The sequence below is a fragment of the Hermetia illucens genome, chromosome 2 (genome assembly GCF_905115235.1).
Source record: "Hermetia illucens chromosome 2, iHerIll2.2.curated.20191125, whole genome shotgun sequence".
NCBI classification, from domain to species: domain Eukaryota; kingdom Metazoa; phylum Arthropoda; class Insecta; order Diptera; family Stratiomyidae; genus Hermetia; species Hermetia illucens.
This window is the reverse complement of record NC_051850.1, coordinates 175,450,638-175,464,382: the sequence shown is the minus strand read 5'-3', so window position 1 is coordinate 175,464,382 and position 13,745 is coordinate 175,450,638. Positions and strand designations below refer to the sequence as shown.

At 44.9% G+C, this 13,745-nt stretch overlaps 2 protein-coding genes across 13 annotated transcripts in view; both read left to right on the top strand.

The window, feature by feature from the left end:
• The window catches only part of LOC119649001 (WASH complex subunit 3-like), a 284,314-nt gene extending 274,069 nt beyond the window's left edge, over positions 1-10,245 (top strand). For both annotated transcript variants that reach the window (XM_038050943.1, XM_038050942.1), the window contains 5 exons: positions 5,285-5,489; positions 5,558-5,800; positions 5,863-6,118; positions 9,619-9,648; positions 10,206-10,245. In XM_038050943.1, the coding sequence (XP_037906871.1) occupies positions 5,306-5,489; positions 5,558-5,800; positions 5,863-6,118; positions 9,619-9,648; positions 10,206-10,230 (738 nt within the window). In that variant the 5' untranslated portion in view covers positions 5,285-5,305 and the 3' untranslated portion in view covers positions 10,231-10,245. The remainder of the gene's footprint in view (positions 1-5,284; positions 5,490-5,557; positions 5,801-5,862; positions 6,119-9,618; positions 9,649-10,205) is intronic.
• The window catches only part of LOC119648998 (phosphatase and actin regulator 3-like), a 650,924-nt gene that overhangs the window by 582,291 nt on the left and 54,888 nt on the right, over positions 1-13,745 (top strand). The gene's annotated exons all lie outside the window — the stretch shown is intronic.

Here is a 13,745-nt window from a genome sequence, read left to right as displayed (position 1 = left end):
TATCGGTGAGAATAGCTATGTTCTGCCCCCTGTAGTTCCTTTGGAGATTAAAGGAGGTACACCTGTCTATGGCATATATTTCCGCCTGGAATATGCTAGTGTACCTGCCCATTGGCTCAAAGTACATTTTCCTTAGACCAATGACACCGCCACCCGCTCCCTCTGTTGTGAGGGATCCGTCAGTTTGCCTTGTTACTCCAGCCTGTTTCAAACTTCTAATCGAAGTGAAACCTCGTTGTCATGTTATCCCTCGGTATCAGTAATTCGGGATACCGCCTAGAAAGAATATCAATCTTCCTGCGATTTAGGCAGCTCCCCGCCTCACTCATACTACCGGCCATCTTGAATATTGCCCTCCTTGCCTGCATCTGTATGTGCAGATGGAGAGGGGTTAGTCCCAGAAGGACCTCCTGGGATGCCGTTGGGCATGTCTTCATTGCCCCACTGATACACACGCAAGCTAGTCTTTGAAGCTTGTGCAATGCCCTGGATTGGGTGCTGAGTTCGGTTCTTTCTGCCCAGATTATCGCTCCATAGTTAATCATTGGGCTTACTTTATATATCCAAAGTAGTATGTTCGGGCTGCAACCCCATTTTTTTCCTGCTATAGATCTACAAGTCATCAGAGCCCTCGTGGCTTTCCGACATGTGTCTTCCAGAGTAGTTTTTGGTCTAGCGTGATTCCCAAATATTTGACCTCTGTTTCTCGTTTCACTTCCATATCATGTAATGTTATGGCTCTAGTGAATGGTACTATGGTGGTTTTGGTTGAGTTGATCCGCAGTTCCACCTTCCTGCACCAGGCATTAGTAACCCTTAGTCCAGTTTGGATTCTATCACATAGGGTACCTTCATATTTGCCCTACAGATTAAAACAATGTCGTCCGCGTAGCCCTGGACTTGTATTCCAGTATTTGTTAAAACGTCCAAGAGTTCATCCACTACCATACTCCACATCAGCGGCGATAGTACTCCACCCTGCGGACAGCCTTGAGTGGTGTTCATGATAATAGAGTTTATACCTGTTTGTACCTCTATTTGTCTGCTTTCTAGTATTTTGCCCATCCAGAGTGCCAGGGTGTTTCCCACTCCTTTGCGGCTCAGGGCATCCTGTATCTCTGTGTGCACTAATATAAAAACACAAAAGAATTCCGTCAATTTTTCTTTAATTCAACTGTTTCGTACTCGCGTCGTATCTATTCGACCGAGATCTTTTCTCTTCTATCGTCTTCTATTTAACCATTTCTCGACGTATCTCTGATCAAGATCCTTACGAAAACAACATTTTTGATGAGTTCGTAGAAGATTCTCTTCGACCATCTGGATCTGCATGGCCCGGGAAATAAGTGGATTTGGATGGGATAGGCATTTGTCGAGGAATTTGAGAGCGTGACGGGCTAGGACGGCGTCAATGCGGGGCGTTTGACAGGAGTCGTAGAGGATCTGGTTGGAGATTTATTTGGAGCGGTCTTCGTTCTTGTAAATGTTGGAACAGTGGCGTAGGATTCTGCTCTCTTTGAGAGGGAGTCGTTCGATTTCGTGAGGCGAAGTGTCGGACCAGAAGATGAAGTCGAAAATGAGGAGGGGACGGATAAGCTGCTTGTATATAGCAAAACAGTTTGACTTTCTGAGGTGTTGAAATGCTGTATTTTAGGATTGGGTAGAGGGATTTGAAGGCACCAGTTGCACGTCTTAGTGCCTTCGTGATATGTGGGAGGTGAGATAGACGGGAATTCATTGTCAGCCCAAGGTAGGTGACTTCCTTTACGGTTAGGATGGTGTCATTGTGGATCTTCAGGGATAGGGTTGATATGTCGCTCCTCATTTTCGGTGTATCCTAGCGGATACATGCGATGATCTCGCACTTTTGCGGATTTAGGGATAGTTTCCAGCGGCTAAAATACCGGTAGAGCTCGTTCAAATAGGAATTCAGGCGGGCTTCACCGGCTGGAATATTTCTGGTAGAGATGTACAGGATGAGGTCATCCGCGTATTGGAGGATTCGGATTGGATTTGGATGTGGAGTTGGTTTGGGTAGGTCTGCAGTGAATAGGTAGAAGAGGGTATCGGAGGGGACTGATCCCTGAAGGATGCCAGCCGGACTAGAATATAGGGAAGAGAGGTATTCATGAAGTTGGACTTGGGATTTCCGTCCATCAAGAAAGCTAAGAATTAGCGGTGCGGATGGAACTGGAGGACTTCGGAAAGCTTGTATGCGAGTCTGTATTGCCATACGAAGTCGAAAGCTTTCTTTATGTCGAGGAAACAGGCTATGGTCGATGCGTTCCGGTTGAGGCCGAGGGGGACTTCCGTTTTAAGCACGAGGAGTGCATGCTCAACCGAGTGTTTGGGTCGGTTGGCGAATTGGAATTGTGAGATTGAAGTTGGAGTCACAATGCTCATCGATAATGACTTTGATGATCCGCTCGACTGTCTTGGCGGAAGATGAGAGGATGCAGATAGGCCTGTAGCTATCGGGATTTAGAGGATTTTGGTTGTTTTTTGGAATAGGAACAATTCGAGCACTCTTCCAATCTGTTAAAAAGTGGGCGTTGATAAGGATAAGGAGGACATAATGGCCGCATTTCTTGAGAACGATGGAGGGGATTTTGTCAAGTCCAACTGATTTTTTGTTTTTGGAGGCGGCGGTGGCCGCCCTGACTGAGTCTGGACTGACAAAGTGAATGGGTAGGATATTTTCTCGCTGACTTGGGTCGGCGAGAGCATGGATGAAGGGATTTTGTGCGGGTTAGGAAATGAGGTAGGAGGGGTGGGCTAGGAGTTGGGAGATCTTTCCGCTTACCTTGTTGTCGGAATTTGGTTCACGGAAGTGGAGGGTGCAGTGGTGGGCTTTGGAGGTAGTGGTAAGCGAGGACGTTCACTTTTTCTATGGGTGGGATATTTTGGGGTAGGATCGCGTTTTGTTGGACTGATTTGCCTAAACGCGGGCAGGCTTTCCTGAGTTCCCTGTATCTACCAGGGTTTAATTCTGTGTTAAAGACGCGGTTGTGGAGATATTGGGTGCATAGGGTGAGGATTCTTTCGCGGATGGACTTCTCCAGTTCGCGAATTTCGACGAGAAGGTGACAGGATTGCGGGGAGTATCTATTCCTAAATAATCTCCCCCTGTGGGTGTTTCTATAGTGGATATCGGTTAGGATGTCGTCGGGCAAGGGTGATTAGGTTGCGGTAGTTCAAGGGACGGGATGGGATCAATTCGTTGCATACTTGCCGAATTGCTTCAGTGTATTGACGAACTGTCAATGGAGTCGTTGAAAACTGTACAGTTGGATGAGAGTAGGAGAGGCTGAAGTTTGGTTTTGAGGGCCAAGTTGATGTGTTTCCAGTTTGCGCGCTGGAAGTCGGGAACTGAAGGTGGGGTGGACTGAACGACTCTGTCGGGGAATTTTATGCAAAGGATTATGGCGTCATGATCGCTATTGCCGGGGACCATTTCGACGAAGGGGAAAGTGTTTGGGTTGGGAATGACAGTCAGGTTGCTGCTAATCAGGAAGTGGTCTAGGTAGGAATGTTAGTGCAATCTGTTGTAGATTGGAAGGCCCGGTCTGAAATGGGTTGATGGTGGGATTTGAGGTTGTGAGGAAAAGCTGGAGCTGGTCCAGCTGGACGGGTGCCTGGCATTGAGATCTCCACCGATGATGAGGGACCATTGTTTACCGGAAGAGCGGTGTTGGGATGCGCAGAAGGACTTGATACGGAGAAAGTCGTGGGTGTCGAGGTATTGGTTGGGACAGTAAACAAAGGCGACGAAGACCGAGGTTGATTGCGATTCCAAGGAGATTAGGGTGGTTTCAATAGATTGAAAGTGGTTGGTGGGTGACTTGCAATTTTTCGGAGATGAGGACAGTCGTTCCGCCACTTGTGCTCCGGCCTTGAAGATTGGTCTGAGGTCGGCCAGTCCGGAAAAGGTCGAAGTTGGGAAAGGAAGAATTGTAGCTATTGTTCATTGATTATCAAGGAAGTCTGGATTGGAGATAATGGTGGGTTGGTTCACGCGGTTGGGTGTATGGGAAGAGGTTCCACTTCGTGCGGCGTCGGCGAAGGACACGGGCGGACGGGTGCAGGCTGGGTTTGTGATGGGACGACCAGCGGGGTGGGAGGCGCACGTTTTCGTGCGTTCCTTTTTCCCACCACCTGGACAAACCGTGGGCACTTTCTGTAGTTGGCGGGTTGGTCATTGCCCCCGCAGTTAACGCACTTCGATGCCTCCTCGACTGTTTTGGCGCATTCGCCAGGCCCGTGTAGCTGGTTGCACTTAACGCACCTGTAAGTGAGGTGGCAGTTGGTTGACGCGTGTCCGATGCGCTAGCAATTTTTGCGCTGTAGCACTTGTTTCTTTTTTATTTGTTCGAAGCTAACAATCATGTGCTGGAAGGCTCCTGAAGGGAAAACGTCGTATCGAGGCCTCGGAGGATGAAGCTGGTCGTCTTCTCAGACGGGAAAGTGTACATGAAGAACTTATTCTTGTTCTCCACGAGGATTTTTTTGGCGGTCGAGTAATCTTCCGACGTTTTGGTGATGATTTGGTGTGAACTACCTGATTTCTGGATCAGGTAGTTATTAGGGAGTGCACGGGACATGGTTTCTTTTATGCCTTTGAAGGTAACCGAATTCTCGACTATCACGAGTGGAGATATTCGACGACTTACCTCCTTTTTAGGTGAGGCTGTAGTGGCTGGTTTCGGCTGTTGAGATTGCGGTTGGTTTGATTGTGGCTGCCTAGCTGTGCTGGTGGCATGCAGCTCATTCGCCTCGCTGAGTGTGGGGTAGGCCTCGGGACGGGATCCGGACAGTAGGACGAGTGGTGTCGATGGTGGATGCTCGACGACGGTGGTGTCCATCACCTCGGTTGGTGTCGTTGGCGCGTTTGGCGCCGGAGGGGGGTTGAATGCCCCGAAGAACGGGCAATCGTCGCTTCAAGCGACTTAATGAATGCCGCATTATTCTCGAGGGCTTCCTCGAGCTTCCTCATAAGCCTCTTATTTTCTTGCGCACACGTTTAACTAAACCTCTTCCACGACTTTTATGGAATTACATAGTTTTCATCCAATTGCGCATTGATAATCAATCTCTCATTGCACATTCCGAATACGAAATAAGAGAGATGTTGAGCACATATTTTGCCTCAGTTTTAGCTTTTTCATCATCATTATCATATTTATATTATATTTAGTATTTATATAAATTGTATTTTTATAAGAAATGTTAACTGAATATTCCTGAAACCTCTAATAATATTCTTAATTTTTTCCTCTCTTTACAGAGCCCAGAAAAGACAAGACTGATGCCCCCAACTGGTGGTAATGGAACATTATCACCAAGCACCGAACAATCATGTCAGGGATCCATATTGCCTCCACCGGGCGGAGGCTCTACGGATGCAATGCAAACATCGAAGTTGGAACGTCCGAATTCCCTTGGGCCCAACAAAATATCACGCCGAATGATATGCTACCACAATGATCATTGTTAGTATCTTTTTACTTTCATATCTCAGACCTGATGGAAGAAATAATCCATATAAATCCTATTTCAGATCCTGAAGGCGGCGGTGGTCCACCAGGTAGTACACCCCCTCCACCTCAAGGTGATGGTCAACAATCCCTTCCAGGGCATATTTTATTATCTGAACTTCCAGAGCCCCCAATACCACTGTCAGAGATTGGACCAATCCCACCGCCACCGATGTTCTCAACGCCGAGTCCAACGCTGATAGCTGGTCGACCTCATGGACCTGGTGCCATCAATGAACAGGATTATCAAGATTATGAATATGATGGTAAAAACACATGTCCAGACTAATCATAACATTCCCCTTAAATCTCGATTTCATCCTCACAGATCAAGATGGCGACCACGAGGAGATCGACTCAGATGATGAGTATATTTTCACAATGCCACAACCAAACCCCGCAATCGATACATGTAGAATTGAAGAAATTCCAGCGAAAGAACCCAAGTTTAATGCAGTTCCTTTAAAATCGGCGTTAAAAAAGAAACCAGGTACCAATTCGAGTCCTGGTACACCAACACAAGAGAATAATACTAATTCTCGACCATTGGTTGTGCGACAAGAAGCTAATAATTATTCATTAAAGTAAGTACAGTTTAAATATAAAATTGTAGGAAATAAAACACTTTATTTGGGCTCTTATAAAATACGACAAAACTCGTCAAAAATTGCGCTAGGCCAAAAATTCGCAAACTAAGAACAGAACCGACTGCGTGGCTCAAGGCCGAGACTCCAGCTGCAGCCCTGTCCGCTGCTGCTTTGATTTGCTCGAAGAAGCTCATCTTCGAGTGGACCATTAAATCAAGGTATTTAACCGCTGGTTTTGACTCTATAGTCAACTCCCCGATCAATACGGGACGCAGGGTCTCTGGCCAAGATGACTACTTCGTTTTTTTTCCAGCGCAAGGTTGAAACCATGAGTAGTCATCCATTCGCTTACCCGTCGCATCAATATACCAAGTCTGCTTTGCGCCTGTTTAGCAGTGCGTCCAGCAACGTCGTCTGAATAACCAACCAGGCGCGACTCTTCAGGCAAATCGAGTCTCAGCAGACTATCGTAGGAAGCGTTCCAGAGTCCGGGCCTAGGATGAAACCCTGTGCTACTCCCGACGTGATTTCTATCCTCTTCTGGTCCTCTAGCGTCTCATAGAGCTGGGAGCTCTCAAAGCCCTCAATATCTGCAAGAGATAGCTTGGCACGTGGAATGAGTTTTCCAATGTCCATATCTGTCCATCTTACAGAATTGAAGGCATTTCTGAGATCAAGCGTTATGGGGAGCACTATCCGTCGAGATTGGCGCTTCATTGAAAGCGCAGGTAGGATTGGTTTTGATAATCTTAACTCCAATCAATCACTCTCCAGTTTTCATCATTGAAAGTTCTATTATCAGCTAGTAGGGAGATATCAAGGATTCCTTCCAACCCATCAAAATTCTTCGTGCTAGGGAAGTGGAAGGTTTAGATACTACCCCCGTTTCAGACCGGTAGGGTTGTGTTAATAATAAAAACCAGGAGAGACTCGCCGTTGACTTCCGAACTGCCCCTTGCATTGGCATTGCAGCCTATCGCCGGACTGTCTTTCCCCAATGTGATGGCGTTGTAAGTCTTCTGGTTGTGAGCCATATAAGTCCGCTACTCTCAGCATGGCCTGCTTAAATAGTGGGACTATCGGTCTCCGTCAAACTGTCGAATTTTCATCCACTCCAACAGCTCGTTGGCGGCTCCAAGTTGTCGTCCAGATTCGAGGAACGTACCACTTTAACCTTTGTGTACTTGATTCTGGAAACGTATTCTGTAATTCGCTCTTTCCAGGGCCTCCATACGCTCTTCATTTTATCACCACCCACTCGCCCATGGGAATTCTGAGGCTTTGAAGGCGCAGAGATTGGGTTGACTTGACTTTATCTATGGGAATCTTTGGCAGTCAGATGCGAGCAACAGGTCCCTTGGGAATCTCGTCGTATGGAATAATCTTGCGACATACAAACTGAGAAAGTGTCTGATCTTCGCATGCTATTATATGATACCCACGGATCCTTTGGAGGAATCAAAGAAGCATGAGTGCACGTGAGCACCTGCAATGTAGACATAATCCAACGGTGCTATTCGGATGAGGGTTGATTCAGAGAGCTCAATCAGAGCCTCGCCGTGACTAGCACAACGGCACTGGTTTATACTGGCTACTAGGTCAGCAATCATACCGGTAAGGAAAACAGCAACAAAACTTTTCGACCAGTCAACTTTCGCTTTGGAAACAACACAACACATAAGACATCACAAGGCAAGACAGAAGTGGTGGCAGCCCACCACGGCCTCTATGATCATCATCATATTGCAGATGTGTAACGTCGAACAATCGTCCATTACGGTAATTTCATTATCGTAGCTCAAACGCAGCAATATGATCAATATGGCGCCCAGTAGTGGGCATTACCTCTAGTCATTCTCATGGCGTAAATGAGGCACAGCAGCAACCTAAGCGCATGCTCGACGGTAGTCCCCGTAATGCCTCAGTTGCTGCAGCGCACTTCGTTGTTGCAAGACGAGACCATGGGCCACTTTGTGAGAAACGAGCGCAGATATGGTCTTTAGCGCAACAGTCAGTCATCCGGTGATCGAATCCTAGACACTTAAAGCAAGCAGGGAGCAGGTCATGTGACCTGGCCCTATAGCTACACTACTGGACGTACATATTGTGGGTGGACGTCAGCTTGTCGATTCCAGCAGTTGTACCCTCAATTATAGCATTGCTGACCGCCTCTGAATCTGAACTTATTAGGCGGCTAAGAATCTCCACCTCTTTCTTAAATCACTCGGAAGGCACTACGTCCGTCAAGTGGTTCTCAAGAACCTGTTGTATTAGCTCGTCCGTACTAATGAACCAATATACGTCATGCAATATGGCTCTCGGCCGGAGCTTCTTAGCCACAGTCGCCTCCAACCCGTGTTTGGAGAACTTTTGGTTTTTGGTTCTTCACTTCACTTTTCTCTGTTCTTTTTCAGATAGCACCCGTAAGGCTCCCTCTCCGCACACTTTACACTGTGAACTATAACTCATAGTGCAAGAGCTGTCTTACGGTGAGGTGGCTCCTCAGTACAACCGACTACATTTCCGCCGGGGCGGGGTACTGATCACTATTCTAACTCCATTAAAAGCTTTTCTCATCAGGTTAGATTTGATCAGGCTGTAGATTGATGGTGAAACGTTGAAGAGGTATTTTCTCTCCCGCTTGCCCCCAACTTGCGTGATGATCTTAAGTCATACACACCTTCTATTGACAATCAAGGTTACCACTGAGGCCACCAGTGAGATTTGAACCGCGACCTTCCGTAGCCTTGTGCCAATTATTATTATGAACACTAAATCGAGGAAGTCTGTGCGGAAGCAAGTCACTTTTTAAGTTTCAATCCAACATAAATGGTCTTCTTCCTCCAATCACATTTGATCAGTTATTATTGGTAACTAGGAAGTCCTAATACAGGACACCATTTACGCTCCATTAAACAGAAGTAGGACCACGTATCTGCAGATACAACGCTTTGCAGAAAACGAGAGTGGTTGTCCAGCATCAGGTTTTTGGGCTTGGCTTTATCGCATTGCAGTATCACTTGGTGATGCTTAGTGATAACTTATGATGTGATATGACATCAGTAAAGATATAATAAAACATTCCTTACACCAGAGTAATCTGATTATTACTTCTCTAATGTGTGGTGATGTTCTAATGCTTGGTGATGTTTAGATTGCGGTCGGTGATAATAATGTGATATTGTAAATCTAAAGTGATATCACTTACGTGATATTACATAATCATCTCTACAAAAGTTATTATTATTTTGTCACACCAGGAAGAAAAGATTGAATTTCATAGGTTTTTTTACGATACTAAAAACAATTGACAGCAAATATACTGCGACAATTTGGGAGTCATGTAGTTTCTATCAAATAATCTTTACGTACCAAAAAATTACATCTAGTAAAAACATTTACCGTATTAACATTGCCTATTCATTCTATTTACATACATATTTAATCCTTTATGTATTTTCTTAACCAAAAAAATCATAATCTATATTACATTCTAGGCCCATCCTTCGACCACGGATTAGGATATGGTAATAACATTCATTTCCCACTAAATTCCTTTCTTTAGATTTTCCGTCCATAGTGATTTAATTTAGCAAATCAATTGATTGCATATTGTTGTAAATTTTATTTTGCAACATATCTCCTGATCTCTCATTTTAATTTCATCTTCTTGATTGGTTTGAAATGAATCTGGCCCTACTAAATTTCTGCTTTTTTTCCTCATTTTCATTGGCATCAATTTTTTGTTTGTCGCTGAAATTGAAATGTTTGAAAGTTTGTATTGATGGAAAATGAAAAATTTGCAAGAAACTAGTTCATTGGCTTTATTATCTGAAGGAGGGTATCTTTGGTCCCATCAGATGCACACGAATAATCATTGATTCTCCTTCAGATTGAATTTTCAAAATTATACGATTCACATTTAGGGGAGAATATAACGATTTTTTTATTAGATATTTTTTGGGTTTTTTACTTTCTCGTTTTAATATTTTTATATTTAGTAAATAATATGTCGAAATCATGACATATTTTCGATAATCGTTTTAAATGAAAGAATTAAAGTCGTAGGTTATTTTTTCATTAGTATCCCAAATGACGATCGAGAGTGAGTCGAAAATAATGTTTAAATCGTATAAAGCATGGCGCCCTTATTTGTTATTACTTACAAATATTGTCATTAAATCATTTGTTATAATCACTCTTAATTGTATCATTTGAAATGGCACGCAGAATGCATGATTTATAGAGCACTATTCCATTTTTCTCAAAAAACTTTGTTATATTAGCTTCGTTAAGTTGAAGTTTGAAATATTATTACGCAACCACCATGGAATATTACTTCACGTGGAGGACTCCGGCCTACGCCAGTTCGATGAATCACGCGTTCGCACACACTTTCCCGACTTGGTCCAGTTCCTGAAGCTTCTCCAGTATTGCAGCTATTGTAGCGTTTGCCGCGCTCTTATTTGCTCCTGACCTCAGCAGCTCGATTCATCCCCAAATCCCGAGCGTTGGAACGTAACACGCTACTGACTCCTCAGGTGTAGCTATGCATTCTGGACAGTCGAGAGACTCATCCAATCCGAAGTGATGCAAATGCACCGTAGCCCGGAAGAAACTGTGTGAGGTCGATAATTCAGTTCTCTGTGTTTTCGCTACTCTCTCAAACACACGGGATGAATGTTTGGTCCAAGAACCCTTCTGGAATTATCCCACCATTGCTGACATTTTCTTTACGGCTCGTTCCTAGTGACTCCACAGTCACCTTCGAATGGATTCGGCTCATCGGTTCTACCATGGTAGAGTAGGTAGGCCTAATGTGCTAGAAGATTCAGGAACATCATTCTCGCGATGACACAAATTACCTCAGTCGATTCTGTCCTCACCTTCTTCCGGTTCACAGTGTTAATATATTCAATCCATCCTAATAGGATGTCACCATCCTTACGATAAGCAGTCTACAACTATATTTTGGTCCTCTGATCTCATCATCATCATCTTACTAGAGATGACCTATAGCCATAGTCCAAATGCCCCTTGAAGCTCCACTGCGCATCGATCGATTCCTGGTATCTAACAAGCAATTTTGAAATAGCCTCATAATTACAAGCGCCTAGCTCGAAAGTACTTATGTATATATTTAAAGTATTTATGCTGGAGATTGGGCATAAGGATCACTTCCGTCTTTTGGTCCGCCAGGTCCAGTTTAACCGTTCATAACCATAATTTTATGAGGTGAATAGTTTCCCTTCCATAAGTACCACGTCCACGCGGTGCTTTACACCTACCAACGCCACCAGGTTATCTGCAACACTATTCAACGTTGCCTCCTCTGATACGCGAAGGCCCAGTACTTCATCGTACATAATAATCCAGGGGTAGGGGTCACAATACGAAACCTGTGAAGAGCACTTACTATCACAACATACACTTGGGGTCTGTTGTCCGTCTAGTACTGGAGAAGCATCTCCGAGACCTAACTCCCGATTAATCGAACTAAGTAAACAAGATCACTTAGTTTAGCTAAGATGCCCTTAATTCAGCCCCAGAATGCCTAAATAAAGGCATTGCAACATCCACCATCAACAGCACGCGGCGCTTACCAATAGCTAACGCGTCTTAAGTCAAATTCACAACCATTGGCATCGCGACGACTGTAGAACCGGCTCGCCAAATTCCGATAGACTACCTGTTAGTTCGTGGACCGAAAGCAGCCTATTCTATATCACCCTTTCCAAAGCCTTCGGGCTTCGGTAATGGACCCATCTTCTGTCTCTTCATCTGCCTATGACCCACTTGGGACTGGTCTTAGCAGTCAATTTCAGAGCTTTGTTCGGAATTCTGGAGCCGTGTTTTCCCCAATATGTCCATAGATTCCTCGTAATTCCTCGTAATTCCTGTGTTCCGGTGACCCCGACGGCCTGTCAAACCTCTGCCCGAAGGCCACTTTCCTCCTGTTTCAGAAAAATAGTTGTTCTTTTGAGCAACAATCACAGACGCATCACTTGCGGTAATTTTTGCCTACATGTTTTGTTCATTACGACTTTCCAGATAACGCCTTACGGGTAGCAATGTAGCAATATCATTTGTTACCCCGTATGGCCTTTTTTAAGACTACTTCGAAAATCTCGGTATTCTTCTTCCACTTCCTGGCGTTGGTGCTTTCCCGCTGCTCCATGATAGTCTCCTAACTCATCTACGTTTATAAATAAGTCTAGTATGAAATAAAGTCAGAGGATATTCTTTACAGCGAAAAATACTCGTCTAATTGATGCCTGATCCATCGCGGTCGTCCTTCAAGCGCTCCTGAAACAAAGGAGCATATCAGCATATCAGCATACCTGCTCCACCTGATGGTTTTTTCCAATCTGGGGCTTTTCACGTCGAGGTTTAGAATACTTTGTTGCTCCTAAGTACCTCAAGACGATGATACCTGCACAGATTTGTACCTACATATTCCCACATTCGGCCGACCTGATTTCTGACATCGTCCTCGATGTCGCCTCCTAATTTACTTCCCTCGGTTAGACGGCCTCACTCATCAGCCATAAAAATTCCCTTTTCCCATGGAATCATCCATGATATCAACAACTGAGCTTGTATTGTTTGGTCCCTCATGCTCTCTCCTACTTTCTTCACTAAGTAACCCTAATGCCGCAATGTTCTTAAGGCTCGATATGGCCCCAAGTAAAACGTGTGTACTTTCAGTCCAGACCCAAATTGTCTTGCGTTTAATCGTTTCTGGGACATCCCCTCATCATAAAGCTGCTTTCGTGTTGAACCTTTGGCTAGGCCACTTAGGCTTCCTGCCGTAGTTTCGGCCAATTTTCAGTGAATGAAGGGACCACTTCTTTGACAATCAGCTTCCTCAAACCCAAGCCACCTTTGAGACTAATTTTAATCCCGAAAGGCAATTCAAATGACATAGTTCCGAAGCTTCTGCCTATAATGCTATTCAGTTTTTCTTTGTATGATTCTAGCGAATTGGACTATAGTAGGCCTAACGAGCGGGGAGGAGGTTACGTACTGGCGGTTTTACATGAGCACCCGCCGTTTAGACCTACCCCCAAAGACTTCTTAAGACACGGATTGATTTTGTGACCAGAATCAGAGCTCCGCTGTGGCAAGGTCCCAATCTATGGGATGTATGACTTAGTATCGGTGCTGGTGGATACAAGACCTATCTTAATCTCTAATTTCACGTTCGAGGCCCGAAGGTCTGCTGTCTACTTTAACGTAACCACAACCCGCATGAAGTTCCTACTAGAGGACCAAACGCTAATGACCAAGCTGAAAGTACATGAACCAGGATTTCTCCAGAGAAATGTAAATTCAAAGGGCTATCCCGGTTCCCTGGTAAGGTTTCGTAGCCGAAACCACGTCAGATAAGTCTCCGTGCAGACTCGGATATGATTGCCTATACATATAAACCTTGGGACATTCACCTAGTGCATCGCTACCAGCAAGTCAAAGTGAGTATAGCGTTTTGCAATCCTATTACGTGGAGGTTTTTTCCGGCAACTTGGATTTAGTTCGCTCAATTAGATTGCTGCCTCCTCTTCCTCCTCGCTACCTCAGCACACCAACGAGACGGGAGTTAAAATGGGCGGATTCCCCATGGACC